At 42.6% G+C, this 23,193-nt stretch overlaps 1 protein-coding gene across 8 annotated transcripts in view; it reads left to right on the top strand.

Annotated features, from left to right (window-relative positions):
• The window catches only part of ADAMTS16 (ADAM metallopeptidase with thrombospondin type 1 motif 16), a 183,002-nt gene that overhangs the window by 5,359 nt on the left and 154,450 nt on the right, over positions 1 to 23,193 (top strand). For 3 of the 8 annotated variants that reach the window (XM_081523593.1, XM_081523588.1, XM_081523587.1), the window contains exons 1-2: positions 13,754 to 13,964; positions 16,702 to 16,757. Coding sequence is in view for 1 of the 8 variants with exons in the window: in XM_081523586.1 (XP_081379712.1) it covers positions 5,785 to 6,110 (326 nt within the window). In the remaining 7 variants the exon portion in view is untranslated. Of the gene's footprint in view, positions 1 to 5,784; positions 6,111 to 12,430; positions 12,486 to 13,753; positions 13,965 to 16,701; positions 16,758 to 23,193 lie in introns of those variants that run through there. The other 5 variants (XM_081523594.1, XM_081523591.1, XM_081523586.1 and 2 more) reach the window with 4 other exon arrangements.

The raw sequence follows: 23,193 nt of genomic DNA, 5'->3' as shown, positions 1-23,193 counted from the left end.
TTGACAGTATTTGCCTGTGTCGCCTCTGAGCAGTGCCTTACCATCCCCACCTTCTCTGGATGGCATCACTGATTCAGTGAACTTGGGTGAACTCCGGGAGATGGTGAGGGACCTGGAGGCCAGGCGTGCTGCAATCCATAGGATCGCAAAAAGTCAGATATGATTTAGTGGCTGAATAACAGCAACATCGTCTCTGTATGGTGGAAATACTTTGTAACGGTGTGCTACCATGCAAACCTCTGAACTCCACGTTCAGTGATGTCATGTGGGTGATTGACACCAGCCTCGGTGGGAGTATTTATACCACAGAAATTGGCAAATGGCTTTCCACCAGGCCGCCCCCCCACCCTACCCCCACCATAGCTGGTTGTGAAAGATGTATCAGCAGAATGCTGTGTGTGTTTCTGTAAAAGAGGCTTAAAAGTTACTTTGAAAAAGAGTTGAGATAGGTCCCCCTTCCCCATAAAGGATAAAGATTGTATGTCCTCCAAAGTGAAGGTCATAAGAATATGACTTTATGTCATCTGGGAACAATTTGATTTTTTCAATGGTAATCATCTTTTTATGTGCAATAAATCTGCTCATTACCAGGGTTTGGAACAGTCCCCAGGCTTTGTCTTCATTCCAGGGCCTCTGTCGGGATGGAAACAGGCGGGTGTGAGGTGGAGACTCCCCGAGGGCTCGCAGGGCAGGAAGAAAGGTGTTAACACAACCCACGTCACACTAGCTTTTCCCCGGGGTCCAGAAAGCGAGATGAGGAAGGCGGCTGAGGGAAACGCAGCTACATAAGCAAGAGCTTGTCTCCGTTTCAGGAGCGGCCCGGGACGGGTTTCTTTTTATGCAGTTCATGGGGTTCTCATGGCAAGTTTACTGGATTGGCTTGCCGTTCCCTCCTCCAGTGGCCAGTGTATTAAAAAGCAAAGCCATCACTTTGCCAACAAAGGTCCGTCTAGTCAAGGCTATGGTCTTTCCAGTGGTCATGTATGGATGTGAGCGTTGGACCATAAAGAAGGCTGAGCACTGAAGAATGGATTCTTTTGAACTGTGGTGTTGGAGAAAACTCTTGAGAGTCTGTTGGAATGCAAGGTGATCAAACCAGTCAATCCTGAAGGAAATCAACCCTGAATACTCATGGAAGGACCGATGCTGAAGCTGAAACTCCAATACTTTGGCCACCTGATGCAAAGAGCTGACTCATTGGAAAAGACCCTGATGCTGGGAGAGATTGAAGGCAGAAGAAGGGGGTGACAAAGGATGGGATGGTTGATGGCTCACAATTCAATGGACATGAGCTACGGCAAACTCGGGAGATGGAGAGTAACAGAGAGGCCTGGCGTGCTGCCGTCCATGGGGTTGTAGGCGGACACGACTTGGTGATTGAACAACCACAAGTGGTGACTGTGATCTCACACCAGGATATTAACACCTAATTTGTTTCCTCCCATTTTAAAATTATTGCATAGAATATAAGCAGGTTTGTTTTACTTTCTTGTTTTCCTAAGTGAAATATGAAATAATCACAGTGTATTTTCCCTTATAAGACACCAGGGCCCTGCTTTATACATGTTTCAAAGTTTGGCTGTCCAGTTGCCAGCCAGCATCTGCTGCCTGTCTAATCTGTATGGGCCCCAGGTCACCAGTTACCTGGACGAAGGGCCAGGTCTGTGAGCCCGGGAGTAGCCCTCCAGGGGTTGACGTCAAAGCCCTTGACCTGCGGAAGCAGGAAGCCTGGGTTCACACAGGCCGTGGCCAAGCTTTCGGTTGTGGGCTGGGTGCCAGGCACCTGACCCTTGCCTTGTTGAGGAATTCATCACCAGGGGCTCTGGGCAGCGCCTTACCATCCCCACCTTCTCTGCCTCGCCCAAAGCAGACACGTGCTTTTATGACCCCCCACTAGCTGCCACCCACTCTCTCTGGTCCATTGTAACCCTTCAGATACCAGCCAGGACAGCCCAGGGACTTGTGGGCAAGCACCTACACCAAAAGAGCTTTGGTTGTAAAGGAAAATTTCTTTTTCCGGAAAAAGAATTACTCAAGAAATGTTCCCATGTGTGTGGGGGTGCTCATTGTGTCTGACTCTTTTATGACCCCGGGGACTATAGCCCTCCAGGCTCCTCTGTCCATGGGATTTTCCAGGCAAGGATACTGAAGTGGGTTGCCATTTCTGCCTCCAGGAGATCTTCTTGACTCAGGGATTGAACCCGTGTCTCCTGCATTGCAGGCCAATTCTTTACCACTAGTGCCACCTAGCTAGTTGTTCAGCCTCTCAGTTGTGTCTGACTCTTTGGGACGCCCCTGGACTCCAGCACGCCAGGATTCCCTGTCCTTCACCATCTCCCAGAGCTTGCTCAAACTCATGTCCATTGAGTCGGTGATGCCATCTCACCCTCTGTTGGCCCCTTCTCCTCTCACCTTCAATCTTTCCCAGCATCGGGGTCTTTTCTAATGAGTCGGCTCTTCACCTCAGGTGGCCAAAAGATTGGAGTTTCGGCTTCAGTCCTTCCAATGAATATTCAGGGCTGATTTCCTTTAGGATTGACTGGTTTGATCTCCTTACAGTCCAGGGGACTCTCAAGGGTATTTTCCAACACCACAGTTCAAAAGCATCAGTTCTTCGGGACTCAGCTTTCTTTATGGTCCAACTTTCACATCCATATGTGACTACTGGAAAAACCACAGCTTTGACTAAACGAATCTTTGTTGGCAAAGTAATATCTCTGCTTTTTAATATGCTGTATAGGTTTGTCATAACTTTTCTTCCAAGGAGCAAGCATCTTTTAATTTCATGGCTGCAGTCACCATCTCCAGTGATTTTGGAATTCAAGAAAGCAAAGTCTGTCACTGTTTCCATTGTTTCCCCGTCTATTTGCCATGAAGTGACTGGACCATGGACTATGATCTTAGTTTTTTGAATGTTGAGTTTTAAGCCAGCTTTTTCACTCTCCTCTTTCACCTTTATCAAGAGGTTCCTTAGTTCCTCTTCTCTTTCTGCCGTAAGGGTGGTGTCATCTGCATATATGAGGTTATTGAGAATTTATCCCAACAGTCTTGATTCCAGCTTGTGCTTCATCCAGCTGGGCATTTCACATGATGTACTTTGCATAGAAGTTAAATTAAATAAGCAAGATGACAATATACAGCTTTGACCTACTACTTTCCCAATTTGGAACCAGTCTGTTGTTCCATGTCCAGTTCTAACTGTTGCTTCCTGACCTGCACACAGGTTTCTCAGGAGGCAGGTCAGATGGTCTGGTATTCTTGTCTCTTTAAGAATTTGCTGCAGTTTATTGTGATCCACACAGTCAAAGGCTATGGTGTAGTCAGTGAAACAGAGGTAGATGTTTTTCTGGAACTCTCTTGCTTTTTCTGTGATCCAATAGATGCTGGCAATTTGATCTCTGGTTCATCCACCTTTTCTAAATCCAGCTTGAACATCTGGAGGTTCATGGTTCACATACTGTTGAAGCCTGGCTTGGAGAATTTTGAGCATTACTTTACTAGCGTGTGAGATGAGTGCAATTGTGCAGTAGTTTGAACATTCTTTGGCATTGCCTTTCTTTGGGATTGGGATGAAAACTGACCTTTTCCAGTCCTGTGGTCACTGCTGTGTTTTCCAAATTTGCTGGCACATTGAGTGCAGCACTTTCACAGCATCATCTTTTAAGATTTGAAATAGCTCAGCTGGAATTCCATCACCTCCACTAGCTTTGTTCATAGTGATGCTTCCTAAGGCCCACTTAATTTTGTATTCCAGGATGTCTGGCTCTAGGTGAGTGATCACACCATCATGGTTATCTGGTCATTAATATCTTTTTTGTATAGTTCTTCTTTACAGAAGGCATTGATCACTGCCTTCCTAAGTGATCAATGCAAAGAAATAAGGGGAAACAATGGAATCGAAAAGACAAGAGAGCTCTTCAAGAAAATTAGAGATACCAAAGGAGCATATCATGCAATGATGGGTACAATAAAGGATAGAAATGGTATGGACCTAACAGAAACAGAAGATATTAAGAAGCGATGGCAAGAATACACAGAAGAACCTAGCTAGTACTGTTCACCAAATGACCAAATGCCACTTCTGTAGGACGATGTTTTATTTTACCTTATGACTCCAGGAAGCATGTCCAACTCAAGCAAGAAGACCAGTTATTAAGTATCAAACTGTCTCCTGAGAACATTTATTGGTGGAGGATCAGGGTGAGAATATTAGGATCAACTCTTGCCCTACATGTAAGAGGAGGTTGCATCCTGAGTCTTTAGGGTCTGTGCACTGCAGTATAGGTCTAGTCCTCTGGTGCTGGTGTCTGACACCCTTTTCAAAGGCATCTTAGAGGGAATTTGGAGAAGGCCCGATGCCTTGCTTGCCTACTATTTCCTGGTGTTTAGACAAAATGCAGGCTAGATAGCAAGTCTTCTCCAAAGCTGTGCAGGCCCATTGCTAGTATGCAGATGGAGACACATGCAAGATATGTTTAAATGTTTGAAAGATGTAAATCAAACCAATCAATTGGCTAAAATATTTCATAACCTCAGCTTTGACAAATCTACCTTCAGATCTTCCCAGGTGGTGCTAGTAATAAGGAATCCATCTGCCAATGCAGGAGACACAAGAGATATGGGCTAAGTCCCTGGGATGGGGAGATCCCTTGGAGAAGGGAATGGCTACCCTCTCCAGTATTCTTGCCTGGAGAATCCCACGGACAGAGGAGCCTGGAATTACAGTCCATGGAATTACCAAGAGTTGGACAAGAATGAGCATGTCCGACTTTGACAAGTCAACCTTCACGTGGTCTAAAAGCCCAGGTTCAAGTTTAGAGCATGGCAGTGCAGGAAGATACGATCCCTGGTGTGAAGCCCACCCCATGTTTGTGGTCCACATTCTGGCCCACTGCCCAGAAACAACCTCTCCCTGACCTCTCGATGGCAGAGATGATGTGTTAATGGTGGGGATGAAAGAGAGAATTCTTATCCAAGCAATGAAAAATAAGCAATGCTTGTTTTTATCTTTCTGACTTACTTCATTCTGTATAACAGGCTTTAGGTTCATCCACCTCACGAGAACTGACTCAAATACCTTCCTTTTCATAGCTGAGTGGTATCCCATTGTATGTATATATACCATATCTTCTTTATCCATTCATCTGTCGATGGACATCCAGGTTGCTTCCATGTCATGGCTATTGTAAATATTGCTGCAGTGAACACTGGGATAGAAGATCCCCCGGAGAAGGGAATGGCTACCCACTCCAGTATTCTTGCCTGGAGAATCCCACAGACAGACGAGCCTGGTGGGCTATAGTCCATAGGGTAGCAAAGAGTTGGACATGGGTCTTGTTAACTGTTTTCTGAAAAATTGTCAGTATTTTTAAGCTAAAATTTCTTACCAGTGAAATGAAGATGTTGGTAAAAGACAGTATGACTAAAAGAATGTTTATAGCTATAAAAATTATTACTTGTAATTACTCTAGTGATCCAAAAAGCCCATTCTTAGCTTCATTTGGCCTGTAATCTCTTTCTCCTTAGAAGTGTCATAGCAATTGCTGGATTGGTAATATCACATTATAGGGACAACAGTGACTTCCCCAAAGGCCCCTTTTAAGATTTCCCCTTTAAACTCTGATTTTATGCATTCATTTTGGATTTGAACAGGTGGAGGTTGACATTTCCACCATCTTTCTTGCTGGGTGAAAACATCATCCAGTAGTAAATTATATTTGAAGACTTCCTGATCCTTTTCGGAACTCTGAAATTACTCAGCCACACATCCTCTCTTGATTTCAGACTTTGAGCTGGTGTCTCCCTACGAGGTTGACCACAAGGGCAACTACGTGTCCCACGAAATCATGCACCCCCAGAGGAGGAAAAGGGCTCTGGCCCCCCTCGGAGTTGACTCTCTGCACCTTCGGCTGAAAGGCTTCAGGCATGACTTCCACCTGGATCTGAAAGCCTCCAGCAAGCTGGTGGCACCTGGATTTCTCATCCAGACTTTGGGAAAGCGGGGCACGAAGTCGGTGCAGGCTTTCCCACCCGAGGATTTCTGTTTTTATCAAGGTTCCTTGCGATCCCACAAAAATTCCTCAGTGGCTCTTTCGACCTGCAAAGGATTGGTGAGTACAGCTCATGCTGCTGGTCATGAAGTGGTGGAGACATGGAAAAGGGGACAAGTGATAAGATTTCCCTTGAACTTTGGGTTGTTCTTCCACCATTGCAGTACAGACTTCTTTGATTTGCCAAAGCAGGAGGAAAAACTGCCAAGTGGTACTTCTAAAATATGCTGGGTTGCTTCCTTTCCCCACTTGGAAGCAGGATAAAGGTCCTGACCTCTGTCATTGTTGTTCTACAGTGAGTGAGGCAGAGCACTGCAGCTTGAAAACTGTACATAAGAACGTATGGCCAAGTCTGAAGGCTGTGACTTCCTTGCGGTTATTGGTTCTGACTTATTGGTTCCTTAAACATTCTGGTCACTTACTAGCACTGGAGGAATGTCTTAATTTTGAATAGAACAGTGGTTCAACTGATTGGCCTTGTGAGCTATTTGATCTAGTGCTTGAAAGTGCCTTATTTCTGCCATTCTGATCTTGGTGACATATTTACAGATTTGAGCATTCATTTCAAGCATAGTGATGAGTCCATGGCTGGCCAGTGCTGGTCTTAACTGGGCTAGTGATGCTATTGGTGTTTTCTTCTTGTCCTTTATATCTGAACTAAAATGAAACACTCAGTCATGTCTGACTCTGCGACCCCATGGACTGTCTGCTAGGCTCCTCTGTCCATGGAATTCTCCACGTAAGAATACTGGAGTGGGTAGCCATTCCCTTCTCCAGTTCTTTCCGACCCAAGGGTTGAACATGGGTGTCATGCTTTGCAGGCAGATTCTTTACCATCTGAGCCACGAGAGGAGCCTAATATCTAAATTAGACTTTAAACATCTTCAATACCATAGGTGGTCCTCTGTGCTCCAAACCCAGAGTTAGGAGCATCAGGTCAACTTGAAAACGTACCTGAATCCCTCAGGCTGACCTAAGCTGAAATCTTAATGGCTTGTCTTTTACTTTTCTTAAAATAGTTCCATTTTAGAAGACAAAAGCTTAGAAGATGCTTAAATTCTTGGACACAAGCTAATTAGTCAGACACCAATGAGGGAAACGTGATATAAGTAGCAAGCTGAAAAAAAAATGTGTGGTCGAAGCAATAAGGTCCTGATCGCGTTTGGCAACCAGAGTTTTGAACATTTGTTACATCTCCAGAAAATCATCTAAGTCTGTCTTATTCTTTTCCCTGTTTAGAAAGAGAATTCAGACTTTACATCTCGTAAAGGATTTTGTGTGTGTGTATGTGAATACTAGATGCTGAAGGGGCATTCATAACTAATTCCTTGAAATACTAAATATGTGAAAATGCTATGTCCTGTGAATTTTTTTAAAAAAAATATTAGCATTCTGCTTTTTAGGGAGAATTTGGTATGGTCTGGGCTCATGTCTACTATCTTTGGAAAGGCTTTTGGTTTGAGGATGGATACAGTGGAGAATTGTCAACGGTAGGATGGTGGTGACTTGGCACACTTGTTAAGCATGAAGATGTGGTCGATTTCTCCCATTGTTCTCTCGAGAAGCATAGATCTTCCTTAATGAAAGAGCTATAGCTCTTCATGTAATGCTCTAGAGGAAGAGTCCTTGGCTTTCTTCAACAAAGGCTCAGACCAGACATGGGAGCCATCTTTGTTGTAGGGAGTTACGCCATGCCCTTCACAGCACCCTTGAATTTGTTTGCGGAGGCTGAGTAAGGCGCTTGCTCCCTACTAACCCAGCAGGGGCACAGGCTCATGGTGCCCCTGGTCTCGTGAGCCAAGGCTTTTCCATAATGGCTGAGCTATGCCCTGGAATCTGTCCCATGAATAGAGTTGGTTGGCAGCAGCTTGGGATTTCTGGCTCTCTTTGAACTCAATGGGAGTTAACACCAAAAGCTGTAAATGGCAACTACATGAAAGATAAAGTGAAAGGAACAGAAAAAGACTCCTCTGCATAATAAACATTGGAATTTAATATTTTGGTGACTGGAATAGAAAACTGTGTGCTTTCACTATTAATCTTCCAAACACCTTAATTCCAACTAAAATGATATTTTGTCCATAGAGGGTCACTGCATACAGGACCTCAATTAGACTTATGAGTGTGCATTTAAGGGGCATTTACCATATGATAGGACAAATCAAAGGCATTTTAAGGAAGAAAAAAGGAGGGTTAAAAAGTCCTGTATCTTTAGCCAGATAATAAAATTATTGAATGAAGATGCCCCACGAATTGCTGCCAAGTCTGTGATTTCCTTTCCTTGATTGATGGTTACCCCATCCCTCCTCTTCCAAATCTGTTAACACATGAAGAAAAATAGCATACCTTTTACATTACATGATGATGTCTTTTTGTTATTATTGTTATTCTTGGTTCTTTCAGGTTCTAATTAAATGTCCAGGTGGATATCAGTTAAGCCCTTTTTTACTGGGTTTCTAGATAATGCAGCAGTCTGATGGGAGTCAGGAGTGTGGTTCTGATTTATAGTAAGTACGTATTTTTAAAGAAGAAAGACAAAACCAAAATGAACATTTTGTTTTTAGTTGTCTGTGAATAGTGAATGTGCTTCAGAAGTGTGCCTTGCCGGAGCCTATCAGAGTTGGGTCCAAGGAATGCATTGTATGATGAGAGAATCGGGGGATAGTTAATTTGCTGTAGAGTGATAAAATAGGACAGATATGGGTGTTAGGAGAACTGAAATGAAGATGCCTCACTCCACGCTGGTGAGGGGCAGCAGTACCAGAGTAGTCTTCTGGAGGAAATATTGTGCAAGCCGAATCCTTATTGTAGAATTGGAGTGTGATGCTTGTGAATGGAGAAGTAACAAGCAGTCTTCAGGGAAGATCATGAACATTAGTCAAGCTCATGGATCCTTGGTAACACCATCCATGAGTATTTGGAGTTAATATTTGTATATGAAGCCCAAGTATAGTAAACTGAATTAGGTCTGTAAGCCCTAAAATGACTTCTGGAGTCATTCTGGTGTTGCCAAGAGTATATTGAGTCATTTTGCTAAGTAAGGTAAATAAAAAAATAGTATCTGCTGGGCTTATGTCTCTACCAAAATGACATCAGAAAACTGTTCTGATTACTAATCACAAGCACATAAATGTGTGTCACACGGGAAGTGCTCTTCAATATTTGTTAAATAATGGATAGAATTATGTGGCTAACTACAGTATAGGAAATAATGATGACCGTGACAGTAGCAGAAGGAACAATAAGAACTTACTAAATGTTATTTGCCAAAGACTTGCCTAATAGCTTCCCATTTATTACCTCAATTAGCCTAATGATAACTCCCTGTCTATCACCAAATTTCGGGGCGGTGGGGGGTTTCTTAGCAGAAGGCAAATCAGCTTGCATGCCCATGCCTGTCCTTAATACAGTTTCTGCAATATAGAACTGTGGTGGAGGGGCCTCCCTAGCATTCCAGTGGTTAAGACTCCACACTTACAATACAAAGGACAGAGCTTTGATCCCTGGTTGGGAAACTAACATTCCACATGCCATGTGGTATGGCCAAAAATATATATATACATGTAAACACACACACACTCACATTGTTGTTGTTGTTCAGCCGCTCAGTTGTGTCCAACTCCTTGCAACCCCATGGACTGCAGCATGCCAAGCCTCCCTGTTCCTCACCATCTCCCAGGGCTTGCTCAAACTCATGTCCATTGAGTCAGTGAGGTCATCCAACTATCTCATCCTCTCTCGTACCCTTCTCCTGCCTTCAATCTTTCCCAGCATCAGGGTCTTTTCAAATAAGTCAGCTCTTCGCATCAGGTGGCCAAAGGATTGGAGATTCAGCTTCAGCACCAGGCCTTCCTGTGAGTGTTCAGGGTTGATCTCCTTTGAAATTGGCTGGTTTGATCTCCTTGAGACTTTCAGTGGTGTGTGTGTGTGTGTGTGTGTGTGTGTTATTTTCATCAGGCAAATGGTTGTCTCACTTGAGAGAGAATCTTCTGCGTTCCTTACATGGTCATTCTGCGAGTCAGTCTCTGTTGGATGCTATTATGAACATATTTTGCAAAGCACTGCCCAAAGCTATTTTGTTATCGCCATTCTACAGATGATTCCCAAGGTAATTCTTGAAAGAGTGGGATTTTAACCTAAGTTGAGTGACTTCAGAACCAGCACTTGAAATCACAGGGCTATCTTGCTTCTCCTGATCATGAGGTCATTGTTGCAGCACAGGGACCTCCAAGGCCGTTTATGTGGATTCCATTGCATCATCCTTGAACACTCTGAAGTGTAAGGATGCCCTCCTTTAGTTTCTACCTCAAGGCCACCTTCCTCAGTATCATGCCCTCTCTGAATTTAGTGGGTGATTTGTAATATATTAGGCCCTTATATTTAAAAATATGGATTCATTCCACAATTATTTATTTATAGTTTTTTTTTATACCAAACTGCGAATCCTTGAAGAGATATTGTTTTATTCATCTTTGTTTTTCCAAAGTTCCCGTTAACACTGAGTTCCCTTTTTTTCTTACAATGAATGATTATATTTCACATTCACAAACAAAAATATTTCATCTTCTCAACCTCTATTTTGAGATATGAATAAATATAAAATTCATGTTATAATACATTTTGTATGATTTCCTTTAGTGACTAAGGTCAAATAATTTGAATTTTCTTTTTCTCTTGAAGCACAGTTTTTTAGAAATGGTCTAATCAATAAGATTTCTGACAGGCTATTTTTTAAAACTTCCATTGTCAGTACTTTAAATAAGCTTTCTTTAGAACTATCTTCTGTTGCATATAACAGAATTAGATTTTCTCAAAGGGTTTTATGCCAGCCCTATGCTTGGATTGTGCTCAGTCACCAAGTCATGTCTGACTCTTTGTGACCCCATGGACCATAGCCTGCCAGGCTCCTCTGTCCATGGGATTCTCCAGAAGTGGACTGCCATGCCCTCCTCCAGGGGATCTTCCCAACCCAGGGATTGAACCTGCGTCTCGTGCACTGCAGGTGGATTCTTTACTGCTGAGCCACCAGGGAAACGTATACTTGGATTAGTACTTTAGAAAAAAGTAGATATTAAATCTATCAGTTGTCCTTGGCACAAAATCTGGAAGAATTTTAGCTCCTCTTGTGTAGTTTGTTAAGGTGTTAATGCATAGGATACTTACCACGTCTCCTAAAATCTACTTATTTTCTTGTTTTCAGTAGTACTGCAAACCTTGTAAATGCCACAGTTCTTAGTTCAGTTTGCAGATTCCCTCACTTGGTTGGAGACTTACTTGGGGCCCTTGTTTGAACTGCATGATGTTTCATTTCCAGACACAAACTCCAGGGATTCTCTGGAAAATCTAGTCATTGAGGGTTTTCCTAATGCACCCAATAAATCCTAGGAACTATCTGAAATGTTGCCAAATTTGCAACTGACTTTGAAAAATATTCTTGAGCCAGGAGAGTAACACAGGAGCAGAAAGGGAGGACCCGCACAGGAGATGGTCAGCAGAGCTAATATGAGTTTTAAAAGAACAATGTCACCATCTGAGAGGACCAGCGACGGCAGACCAGCTGGAAATAGGCCAGCCTTAGAAGGCATGTAGGAAAATTGTAGAGAAAATAGTTTTTGGGTGAAGTATGACCTGAGTATTGATTATTAGGAGATTTAAAAGGTGGGTATGGGGAACATAATGTACTGAATCATTGCATAAATTTCTGCTAATTACTTAAGATTAAATATAATGCAAATCTTTAAATTGACAGAATGGAATGTATGTTATTATTAGAACAAGGTCAGAGTAACTCTTGGGCTTTCCTTGTGGCTCATAAGGTAAAGAATCTGCTTGCAATGCGGGAGACCCAGTTTCAAACCCTGGGTCGGGAAGATCCGCTGGAGAAGGAAAAGGCAACTCACTCCAGTATTCTTGCCTGGAGAATCCCATGGACAGAGGAGCCTCATGGGCTACAGTCCGTGGGGTGGCAGAGTTGGACGTGACTGAGTGCGTAACAATAAAGTAACATTTATAATATACTTGATGTGGGGCTTCCCAGGTAAAGAATGGTAAAGAATTCACCTGCTAATGCAGGAGACACAAGAGATGTGGGCTCGATCCCTGGGTCAGGAATATCCCCTGGAGTAGGAAATGGCAACCCACTCCAGTATTCTTGCCTGGAAAATGCCATGGACAGAGGAGCCTGGAGGGCTACAATCCATGGGGTCATAAAATAGTTGGGCACGGCTGAGCAACTGAACATGCATATACTTGATGTGACAAGATTTTTCTATTTATATTTATTAGGTTACCATTCATTGTAAACAAACAAAAAAAATGAGATGATTAAAGAAATTTAAGTATAAAACTTTAATTTTATTCCATTTCCCTTACTTTTCAAGTGATGAACCTGAGATTCAAAGAGAAGAAATGACTTGGTCAATATTACAAAGGCAGGTAAGGTTTAGGAAGGTCTAGGATGTTTGTCTTTAGATTCTCCATCCAGGGATGTTTTCACTGTAACAGAATTGGATACTATTAGTTTTCATTGCAAGGAGGAGTCAATTGAAGACTTCCTATGTTGGAATATGTGCCAGGGATGTTAAAGATAAAGCAAGTGATCCTTGTTCTGAGATCTGTGGCAGGTAGCCACAGATCATGGGGAGAGGACAGAGTGGGATGCTCCGTTCTGGTTAGTCTTTGGTACTCCTGATGTCCTTTTATTGGAAGCAAGTGCCTCCCCTGTATGGCAGCTCCCATATGGACACTCTCTGTGGCCAATACAATATTTACTGTGAAGATCACTGGAATGGTGCTCATCTTCATAACCAGTATGACCAGAATTTTCTACAAGGCAAAGTTCAACCTGAGAACAGCCTTATGATCCCCTGGAGGAGCAAGGATGTGATCCCTCTAAGGGATGATTCATGTCTGGGATTTTCCAAAGGACCTGAAACCTACTTTTTAGAGAGTCACTATTTCAGAGAAAGTCCAGGCCAGAGAGACTATAAAAAGGAGGTCAGATGAAGGCAAGATCTTTAAAGTGTGATCCTGCCTTGCCTGAGGTTTAACCAGAGCAGTCTGATTGTACCTGCATAACTCACATGTAACATTTTTCTTCTTAAATATCACTTTTAACAAGAGGACCTAGCCCCCCCATCTAAAATTGCCTATTCTTCTCCTTTCACGTGTACTTCCTATCCCCTTCCCTGATTTATTTTTCTACTCAGATTTATCATTATCGGTATTAATTATAGCCCAGTTAGGGGACACAAACCACATAAACTAATTGAAAAGAGAGAATTAATACAGTGCATTAATTGCATATTAAAAAACTGAAAACAGAAAAGGAAAATACCCAGACATCACAGCATAGCAAGTGCAGAAAGCAGTTATTGGACCTAAAGTTGAGGGACTGAGGAAGAAGTTAGGATGATTAAAATTTAGTTGCTTGGAGCTGGGCTCGAACTCCTGAGTATGAGGACTTGGCCCACTGGTGCCAGGACTGGGAGGGGGCACCTTGCAGCTGGATTTTTAAGTCACTTGTGTACACTGCTGTAAGCTGCTATTACTAGAATCAACTGCCATTGTCAGGATGAAGCCAAGCTGACATGAACAGGAAGCAGACAGGAAGTCCATGTTGGGCAGATAGAAGTCTACAGGAGGTGGACAGGAAGTTCACAAGGAACAGACAGGAAGTCTACTGGGTAGACAGGAAGTCCACCGGAACCAGGCCGGAAGTCAATAAGTGGTAGACAGGAAGACCATGAGGAGCCTACAGGGAGTCTACAAATCCACAGGCGGCAGGCAGGAAGTCAGTTGGGAGCAGACAGGAAGTTCATAGGGTGCAGACAGGAAGTAGGTGGGCAGAAAGGAGCAAGTTCTTCCACCTTCCTGGTTCTATCCAATCCGTCGTTGTCTTGGCTGTTATTAGAGGTGAGTAGAGAACAGGGGTGGAGAAGGCAATGGCTCCCCACTCCAATACTCTTGCCTGGAAAATCCCATGGACGGAGGAGCCTGGTAGGCTGCGGTCCGTGGGGTCGCTAAGAGTCAGACACGACTGAATGACTTCACTTTCACTTTTCCCTTTCATGAACTGGAGAAGGAAATGGCAACCCACTCCAGTGTTCTTGCCTGGAGAATCCCAGGGACGGGGGAGCCTGGTAGGCTACAGTCCACAGGGTCGCTAAGAGTCGGACACGACTGAGCGACTTCGCTTTCACTTTTCCCTTTCATGCACTGGAGAAGGAAATGGCAACCCACTCCAGTGTTCTTGCCTGGAGAATCCCAGGGATGGCGGAGCCTGGTGGGCTGCCATCTATGGGGTCGCACAGAGTCGGACACGACTGAAGCGACTTAGCAGCAGCAGAGAACAGGGGGAACACTGAAATGGAATTTCTAGAGTTCCATATCACAAAGCAGAGCCTGAAGGGGATAGGAAGTGAGAATGGTTTCTTAGTACAAAGTAGGCCGTCTGTGCTAAATATTGCGGGTAGAGGAGGGATTTATAGTCTGACTTTTTCTTGCTTTATCCTCAGCACTTTCGATAGTGCCCAACACATAGTCAAGACCTCAATAAAAAGATATTCAATGAACAAATTATTTTTTAATGGAAATTCTGGTACTTTGCAAAACTCATTTGCACAGGCACTGATTGGAAGAGGTGTGGGGGAGGGAAAACAAAACATAGTAGGAACATCCCAACCCTATTTGCGGAAAGGGCTGGACTTCAAGAAATAGACCTCCCGAGGCCTGGTAGCAGGCATATTACTGTGAGAGGGTGGAGCTGTAACACCCCTGCATGCAGACATTCCTCCCCTAAGATGGGCTGTTCTTGCCCTTCTTACTGACTTGATTAAAATTAAGTCCCATGTGTTGCTTGCCTGAAGAGAGAAGCATCACACTGTGAGTTCCCTCAGTAGGCTGGAAGTAGTATTTCATTGCTTACTACACAGGAATAAGTTGGCACTCAGGGCTCGTGTGTGTGTGTGTGTGTGCGCATGCACGCACGCGTGCAGTGGCTGTAAGTCTGGTTATTCGAAACCACTTCTGAAGGAGACATTGGGGTATCATCATCTACAGGCCTGAGGCCAGGCTCCATATCAAAGTGAATTTATACACTCAGTGGATCTCGTCTTTGCTCATTCTGGACAACAGCCATTCTCAGTAATCCCACCCCAACTCTCAGGTTCCCTGAGCCTCAGAGCTCAACTGTATTAGTATTTGGTTTTCTACTTCTACTCCAGTTCCCAGTTATTCCTAGTTCGTGTCATTTTTGCTGATTTTATTCCTTTGTTTAATAACAGCATTCATTCTTTGTCCTTTATTGCACATATTTTTCACTACTCAAGGGTTTGTTGTTAATTTTCTAAGAATAACATGTATTTTAAAGACATTAAGTAACTCCATATTCTAAATTAGTAGCAAAATCAGTGCTAATTTCACTTTCTCTATTTCTGGGAAATTATAGGAAAACTGTAATATCTCATTAAAAAATTACAATCTAAAGAAATGGAGGCAGGATTCTTTTTTTGTGTAGTTAATTGACAGTGAAGGAGCATGTCCAGTGAGGTATGAATGGTCAATATATTAAAAGTTACCAGTTTTGAAACAAAAATTACTGAAACAAAAGCTAGAAGAAAAATACAAGCTGTTACCAGATTTACAGTCATGTTAAAATGACTGGCTGCCTTTAGTTTAAAAAGCAGTACTGAAATAATCTGGAGTAGGAAATGACAACCCACTCCAGTAATCTTGCCTTGAAAATTCCATAGACAGAGGAGCCTGGTGGGCTACAGTCCATGGGGTCGCAAAGAGTCAGATGCGACTGAAGGAGTGCATGCGTGTATACGCACACGGATGTACACACACTAAAATAATAGAAAACTTCAGCGGGCAATGACAGATATTATGCAATTTTCCCAATTGGATAATTTGTCTTAATTTTGTTTAAGACATTAGAAATTTGGAGTAAGACATGTAAAGTAACATGCAGTTTAAGTAATTGGCTATTTCTTTCAGTATGTAAAGTCTGGGGAAAATATTTGCCTTGATGACCTTAGGGTTATTTCATTTCATTAGAGTTTAAATTTTCATGTGAACACATTATATCTTCTTCTCTTAGGTGAAAAAGCAGGGGCTGTCCCTTATGTAAACCTAAACATAGTTAAGCCTACATTTAAGTTTACACATTAGAGCATTTTGAAAGAATATTCTTAGGTTTGATTGGGCTTTAGAAGTAGTCAGGGCCTCCATGCAAGGTAGTTCGAATTGGGCTCTGGGAACCATGAACAGACATGGAGAAGGAGGGGCCAGAGATGGTTCTGTGAAAATTGAGGCCAACTATTTGCATCCCTACCGTTTTCCTACTTCTAGCAGCCTAAATGGAGGTTGGAAAGCACAGTTCCAATCTTTTCTTTCCTTTACACATTATATTCCCATAGCACTCTGGGGAAACCCCAATGCTCAATATGACTGAAGATGCCCTTGGAGTCTGCCCTTGCCTGCAATTTTAGCCTCATAGAGGAAACTCTCCAGGCTCGAGTGACATCAGTTTCTTTCTTTCATAAGGCTGAGCTTCTCATCTGTTCAGGGCCTTTGCCAATGCTGTTCCTTCTGCCTGGAACACAATTCCCATACTTCTTCCTCCAGTTAAGTGTTCTTTACTCTTTAGGCATCAGTTGGAAAGACACTCGCAGAAGTCCTGTTTCTTTGACGCTCCAGACCAAGGTAAGTTCCCTTGTAATACCTTCATGACTCATTTTATTTTTCTCTTTGAAAAGAATGACCTCAATTTAATTCTTATTTTGGCTACCAGTTTAGTATTTACGCACCTCTCTCAGGAGATAGTCAGTATCCTAAGGGTAGCACTAACTGTCAGGATACCTCAAGGATCAGAGCACCCAGCAGTGTTCCTGGACCTTGGAAGGAACTAGGTAGATTAGTAGATGGGTGGATGGGTTGATGGGTGGATGGAGGATCCTAATTTCAGATACTAGTTCTAGCTATACTGGAGAAAGTTCCTCTTTCCAGAGAGAAGGTGCAGTGACTGTGAAAAGCTCTGTCTAGAAATGGCTTAGTTGAGTTTGGATGGCAAGCATTTTCCAGGCACCACTCAGATTGAAGCCTGCCTGTTGAGGCCTGGGAGCATGTTTCCACAGAAGAAAAGAATAGAACAAATCCCATTCACATTCACGTAGTTTCAGAAAATGCAATCTGCAAGTGAGCACTTTACAGGCCTAACCATATGAATAATTTTTCTAATGACAGAGTATCTCTAGCAAATTCTAAATAAGAGGCATTGCAATATACTTAAACAAGAAGATATGATATAATTTATGTAAAATACAGTTTAAGAAACTCAGTGGCACATGTCCACCTCTTAGCCTTTTATACCTTCCTACATGAGCATAAAGACGCTGTGATTGCTGTATCTCAGTCTCTTGGATGTCTGTCTTCCTTGATTATCAAGCTTATGACCAAGGAGAATTGCCTCCTGCACATGACAGTTTCTGAGAAATTACATTCTTCTCATCATGAATCCTTCACAAAATGTGATGCAGCAAATTTACTCTAACTTTCAGGGATGAGAAGCTGACACTTCTCATAAAATAAGAAATTTTCCATATTTACTTCGTTTAGTTAGTTAAGATAAATATTAAGCAGCTATTTCATTTAGAACCAAGCTAGTCAACAAGCATTTTGGAGAAGCTGCAATTTTAGGGCTGTGGTAGTTTTTCAGAGCTGCAAGTGGAGGGAAAATCATGAACTCTTCACACATGAAGGAAGATACTTACTTAGACATTCAAATAAGAAACAGTAAAATGACTTCTTAAGATAAGCAAATGGGAATCTAATGAAAAACACAGCCTTTGAAATCACACAGGTCTTGTTCAAATCTAACTTCCCCTACTACTAGCCAAATGATTCACCACTTTCCTTCAGTTTCTTTAATTTATAGATAACTCTGACCTCATAGGGTCGCATGAGAATTAGTGAGGCAACATATATAGAAAAGGCCTTACCAGAGGACTCCCAGTAGGAGCTGAGCACGTATCTGTTCTTCTCAGTAACCCCTGTTACTAAACTATGAATGCAAATAAAAACATAATTATATTGCATCTCTATTCCTGCCCCACAAATAGGTTCATCTACAACATTTTTCTAGATTACACATATATGTATTAACATACACTATTTATTTTTCTCTTTCTGACTTAACTTCACTCTGTATGACAGACTCTAGGTCCATCCAGTTCAGTTCAGTTCAGTCGCTCAGTCATGTCCGACTCTTTGTGACCCCATGGACTACAGCAAGCCAGACCTCTCTGTCCATCACCAACTCCTGAAGTTTACCCAGACTCATGCCCATTGAGTCAGTGATGCCATCCAACCATCTCATCCACTGTCATTTCCTTCTCCTCCCACCTTCAGTCTTTCCTAGCATCAGGGTTTTTCAAATGAGTCACCTCTTCTCATCAGGTGGCCCAAGTATTGGAGTTTCAGCTTCAACATCAGTCCTTACAATGAACACCCAGGACTGATCCTTTAGGATGGACTGGTTGGATCTCCTTGCAGTCCAAGGGACTCTCAAGAGTCTTCTCCAACACCACAGTTCAAAAGCATCAGTTCTTGGGCACTCAGCTTTCTTTATAGCCCAACTCTCACATACATACATGACTACTGCAAAAACCATAGCCTTGACTAGATGGACCTTTGTTGGCAAAGTAATGTCTCTGCTTTTTAATATGCTGTCTAGGTTGGTCATAACTTTCCTTCCAAGGAGGAAGTGTCTTTTAATTCCATGGCTGTAGTCACCATCTGCTTTGATTTTCATGTTAAGACAGAAATATCTACTTGATTTTGTAAATTAGGGTATATAGTTGCTTCACGATGGTGTGTTAGTTTCTGCTCTACAATGCAGTGAATCATCTCTATGTGTACATATATCCCCTCCCTCTTGAACTTCTCCTGCCATCCCAGCCTTCTCGGTCACTGTAGAGCACTGAGCTGAGCTCTCTGCCTTTTGGGTTCCCACTGGCTGCCCTGTTTTACACAGGGCAGTACACATATGTTAATATCAATCTTCCAATTCACCCCCCTCCCCCAGGTCCACTCATCTGTTCTCTATGTCTGTGTCTTTATTCCTGCCCTGCAATATATAAAATGGAATATTACTCAGCCAGAAAAAGGAGTGAAAGTGGGTTATTTGTAGAGACAAGGGTGGACCTATGTTCCATTGTAGAGACCTGGATGGACCTATGAACACCTGCGTGTTCACTGGAAGGACTGATGTTGAAGCTGAAACTCCAATACTTTGGCCACCTGATGAGAAGAGCTGACTCATTTGAAAAGACCCTGATGCAGTGAAGGATTTAAGGTGGGAGGAGAAGGGGACGACAGAGGATGAGATGGCTGGATGGCATCACCAACTCAGTGGAGATGAGTTTTGGTAAACTCCAGGAGCTGGTGATGGACAGGGAGGCCTGGTGTGCTGCAGAACATGGGGTCGCAAAGAGTCGGACACAGCTGAGCTACTGAACTGAACATGAAAAGATCTCCAAAATAGTTTGTTAAAGTATAAGAACAAGATGCAAAAAATCTTATTAGAAGATGACTCCATACACTGTCAGGCAAGCAAATTCAAGTGGTATTAAAGAACACAGAGTGAAGTTCCACTGACCTTCAGAGAAGGCTTACAGATGGCGAGGGAATAGGATTAGGATCGGATTAGAATACACTAGAACTTCTTAGGTGATTTATTGAAAGCACTTAGGATGATTAAAAGACATCATTTAAACAAGCAATTTAAAATCCAAGGGAGCTGTTTATGCACTTTTTAGAAGTGTTGATTATTTCCACACATTTGAAAGAAAGCAGTTCTTTCCTAACACCTGGGAGATTCCTTTGTGCCTACAAGGTATCATAAATGAGAAAAGTGCCCAGAATAGCTGACATCTTGGCATTGCATACCCCTGAAGCGGCCAAAGGAGCTATAAACCTTGTTTTATTTGCAGAGATTATCTCTAACTGAAGCTGGGGGAGTTTTGACTATTCCCTTTGCAGGTCATCATTAGGTAATAAAATAAAAAGTGATGGATTGCATAATAATAAGCCAAAAGAGAAGCTAGGACATTTTATAGCACCCATCTATGTCTAGTTGAAATGTACAAGTATACATGGAAGACTTTGGAGAATAAAGGGTAAATGTTTACATGTATAAGTACTGTGCTGTGTAAGCATGGCATGTATGGAAACAGAAGTTGTTATATGTTCTTAAGAAGATCAATAATATAAGCGGGCCTTTTCTTAACCACTTAGCATATTCTGAATTTCTAATGTTGATACACACCATAGTTATCAGTTCAGTTCAGTCGCTCAGTCGTGTCCGACTCTTTGTGACCCCCTGAATCGCAGCACGCCAGGCCTCCCTGTCCATCACCAACTCCTGGAGTCTACCCAAACCCATGTCCTTCGAGTCGGTGATGCTATCCAGCCATCTTATCTTCTGTCCTCCCCTTCTCCTCCTGCCCCCAATCCTTCCCAGAATTAGGGTCTTTTCCAATGAGTCAACTCTTCGCATGAGGTGGCGCAAGTATTGGAGTTTCAGCTTCAACATCAGTCCTTTCAATGAACACCCAGGACCGATCTCCTTTAGGATGAACTGGTTGGATCTTCTTGCAGTCCAAGGGACTCTCAAGAGTCTTCTCCAACACCACAGTTCAAAAGCATCAATTCCTCAGCACTCAGCTTTCTTCACCATCCAACTCTCACATCCATACATGACTACTGGAAAAACCATAGCCTTGACTAGACGGACCTTTGTTGGCTAAGTGATGTCTCTGCTTTTAAATATGCTATCTAGGTTGGCCATAACTTTCCTTCCAAGGAGGAAATGTCTTTTAATTTCATGGCTGCAATCACCATCTCCAGTGATTTTGGAGCCCAAAAAAATAAAATCTGACACTGTTTCCACTGTTTCCCCATCTATTTCCCATGAAGTGATGGGACCAGATGCCATGATCTTAGTTTTCTGAATGTTGAGCTTTAAGCCAACTTTTTCACTCTCCTCTTTCACTTTCATCAAGAGGCTCTTTAGTTCCTCTTCACTTTCTGCCATAAGGGTGGTGTCATCTGCATATCTGAGGTTATTGATATTTCTTCTGGCAATCTTGATTCCAGCCTGTGCTTCCTCCAGCCCAGCGTTTCTCATGATGTACTCTGCGTATAAGTTAAACAAGCAGAGTGACAATATACAGCCTTGATGTACTCCTTTTCCTATTTAGGACCAGTCTGTTGTTCCATGTCCAGTTCTAACTGTTGCTTCCTGACCTGCATACAGGTTTCTCAAGAGACAGGTCAGATGGTCTGGTATTCCCATCTCTTTCAGAATTTTCCACAGTTTATCGTGATCCACACAGTCAAAGGCTTTGTCATAGTCAATAAAGCAGAAATAGATGTTTTTCTGGAACTCTCTTACTTTTTCGATGATCCAGCAGATGTTGGCAATTTGATCTCTGGTTCCTCTGCCTTTTCTAAAACCAGCTTGAACATCTGGAAGTTCACGGTTCACATATTGCTGAAGCCTGGCTTGGAGAATTTTGAGCATTGCTTTACTAGCGTGTGAGATGAGTGCAATTGTGTGGTAGTTTGAGCATTCTTTGGCATTGCCTTTCTTAGGAATTGGAATGAAAACTGACCTTTTCCAGTCCTGTGGCTACTGCTGAGTTTTCCAAATTTGCTTGCGTACTGAGTGAAGCACTTTCACAGCATCACCTTTGAGGATTTGAAATAGCTCAACTGGAATTCCATCACCTCCACTAGCTTTGTTCGTAGTGATGCTTTCTAAGGCCCACTGGACTTTGCATTCCAGGATGTCTGGCTCTAGGTGAGTGATCGCATCATCGTGATTATCTGGGTCATGAAGATCTTTTTTGTACAATTCTTCTGTGTATTCTTGTCACCTCTTCTTAATATCTTCTGCTTCTGTTAGGTCCATACCATTTCTGTCCTTTATCGAGCCCATCTTTGCATTAAATGTTCCCTTGGTATCTCTAATTTTCTTGAAGAGATCTCTAGTCTTTCCTATTCTGTTGTTTTCCTCTATTTCTTTGCACTGATCACTGAGGAAGGCTTTCTTATCTCTCCTTGCTGTTCTTTGGAACTCTGCATTCAAATGGGAATATCTTTCCTTTTCTCCTTTGCTCTTTGCTTCTCTTCTCTTCACAGCTATTTGTAAGGCCTCCTCAGACAGCCATTTTGCTTTTTTGCATTTCTTTTCCTTGGGTATGGTCTTAATTCCTGTCTCCTGTACAATGTCACGAACCTCCGTCCATAGTTCATCAGGCACTCTGTCTAACAGATCTAGTGCCTTAAATCTATTTCTCACTTCCACTGTATAATCATAAGGGATTTGATTTAGCTCATACCTGAATGGTCTGGTGGTTTTCCCTACTTTTTTCAATTTAAGTTTGAATTTGGCAATAAGGAGTTCATGATCTGAGCCACAGTCCGCTCCCAGTATTGCTTTTCTGAATTTAATATCAATCATAATTTCCTACCTCTAGCTCCAAAAATCCAATATGTTGTCCACTAGGGAATAGCTTATGTGCTGTATATTCTAATAAAATTGAGCTTATTAATCCCCAACACTTTCAAGTTTGCTGTTATTAACCCAGTGGCTCGGCAGTAAAGAATCCACTTGCATTGCAGAAGATGTGGCAAGACCTGCGGGTTCAACCTCTGGGTTGGGAAGATCCCCTGGAGAAGGAAATGGCAGCCTACTCCAACATTCTTGCCTGGAGAATTCCAGGGACAGAGGAGCCTGGGGGCTACAGTCCATGGGGTTGCAAAAAGAGTCAGACATGACTGAGCAACTAAACATACATACACACACATGCATGTATACACAACCCTCTGTGGAGATTTAGTAATACATGCATCACAGCTTCCTCCACTGGAGGAAGAACTGGAGGCACTTTGTGTATGAAAATTGTAGAGGAATGACTTATGCCCATATGTTTGAAAGTGATCTACATCTAAAGACTCAAAATGACTACAGCTCCCAAGCTGTGATTGGTGCAGAGGCTTTATGGGGATAGCAAGTTTTCTTTCAAAGTGATGAAAATACTCTCCATATTGATTTAAAACTTTGAAAGCTTAACAA

This window comes from Giraffa tippelskirchi, chromosome 8, assembly GCF_054371585.1.
Source record: "Giraffa tippelskirchi isolate mGirTip1 chromosome 8, T2T-mGirTip1v1.2.pri, whole genome shotgun sequence".
Taxonomy (NCBI): Eukaryota; Metazoa; Chordata; class Mammalia; order Artiodactyla; family Giraffidae; genus Giraffa; species Giraffa tippelskirchi.
The sequence above is the reverse complement of the archived record's forward strand: the minus strand, read 5'-3'. Positions and strand labels throughout refer to the sequence as shown.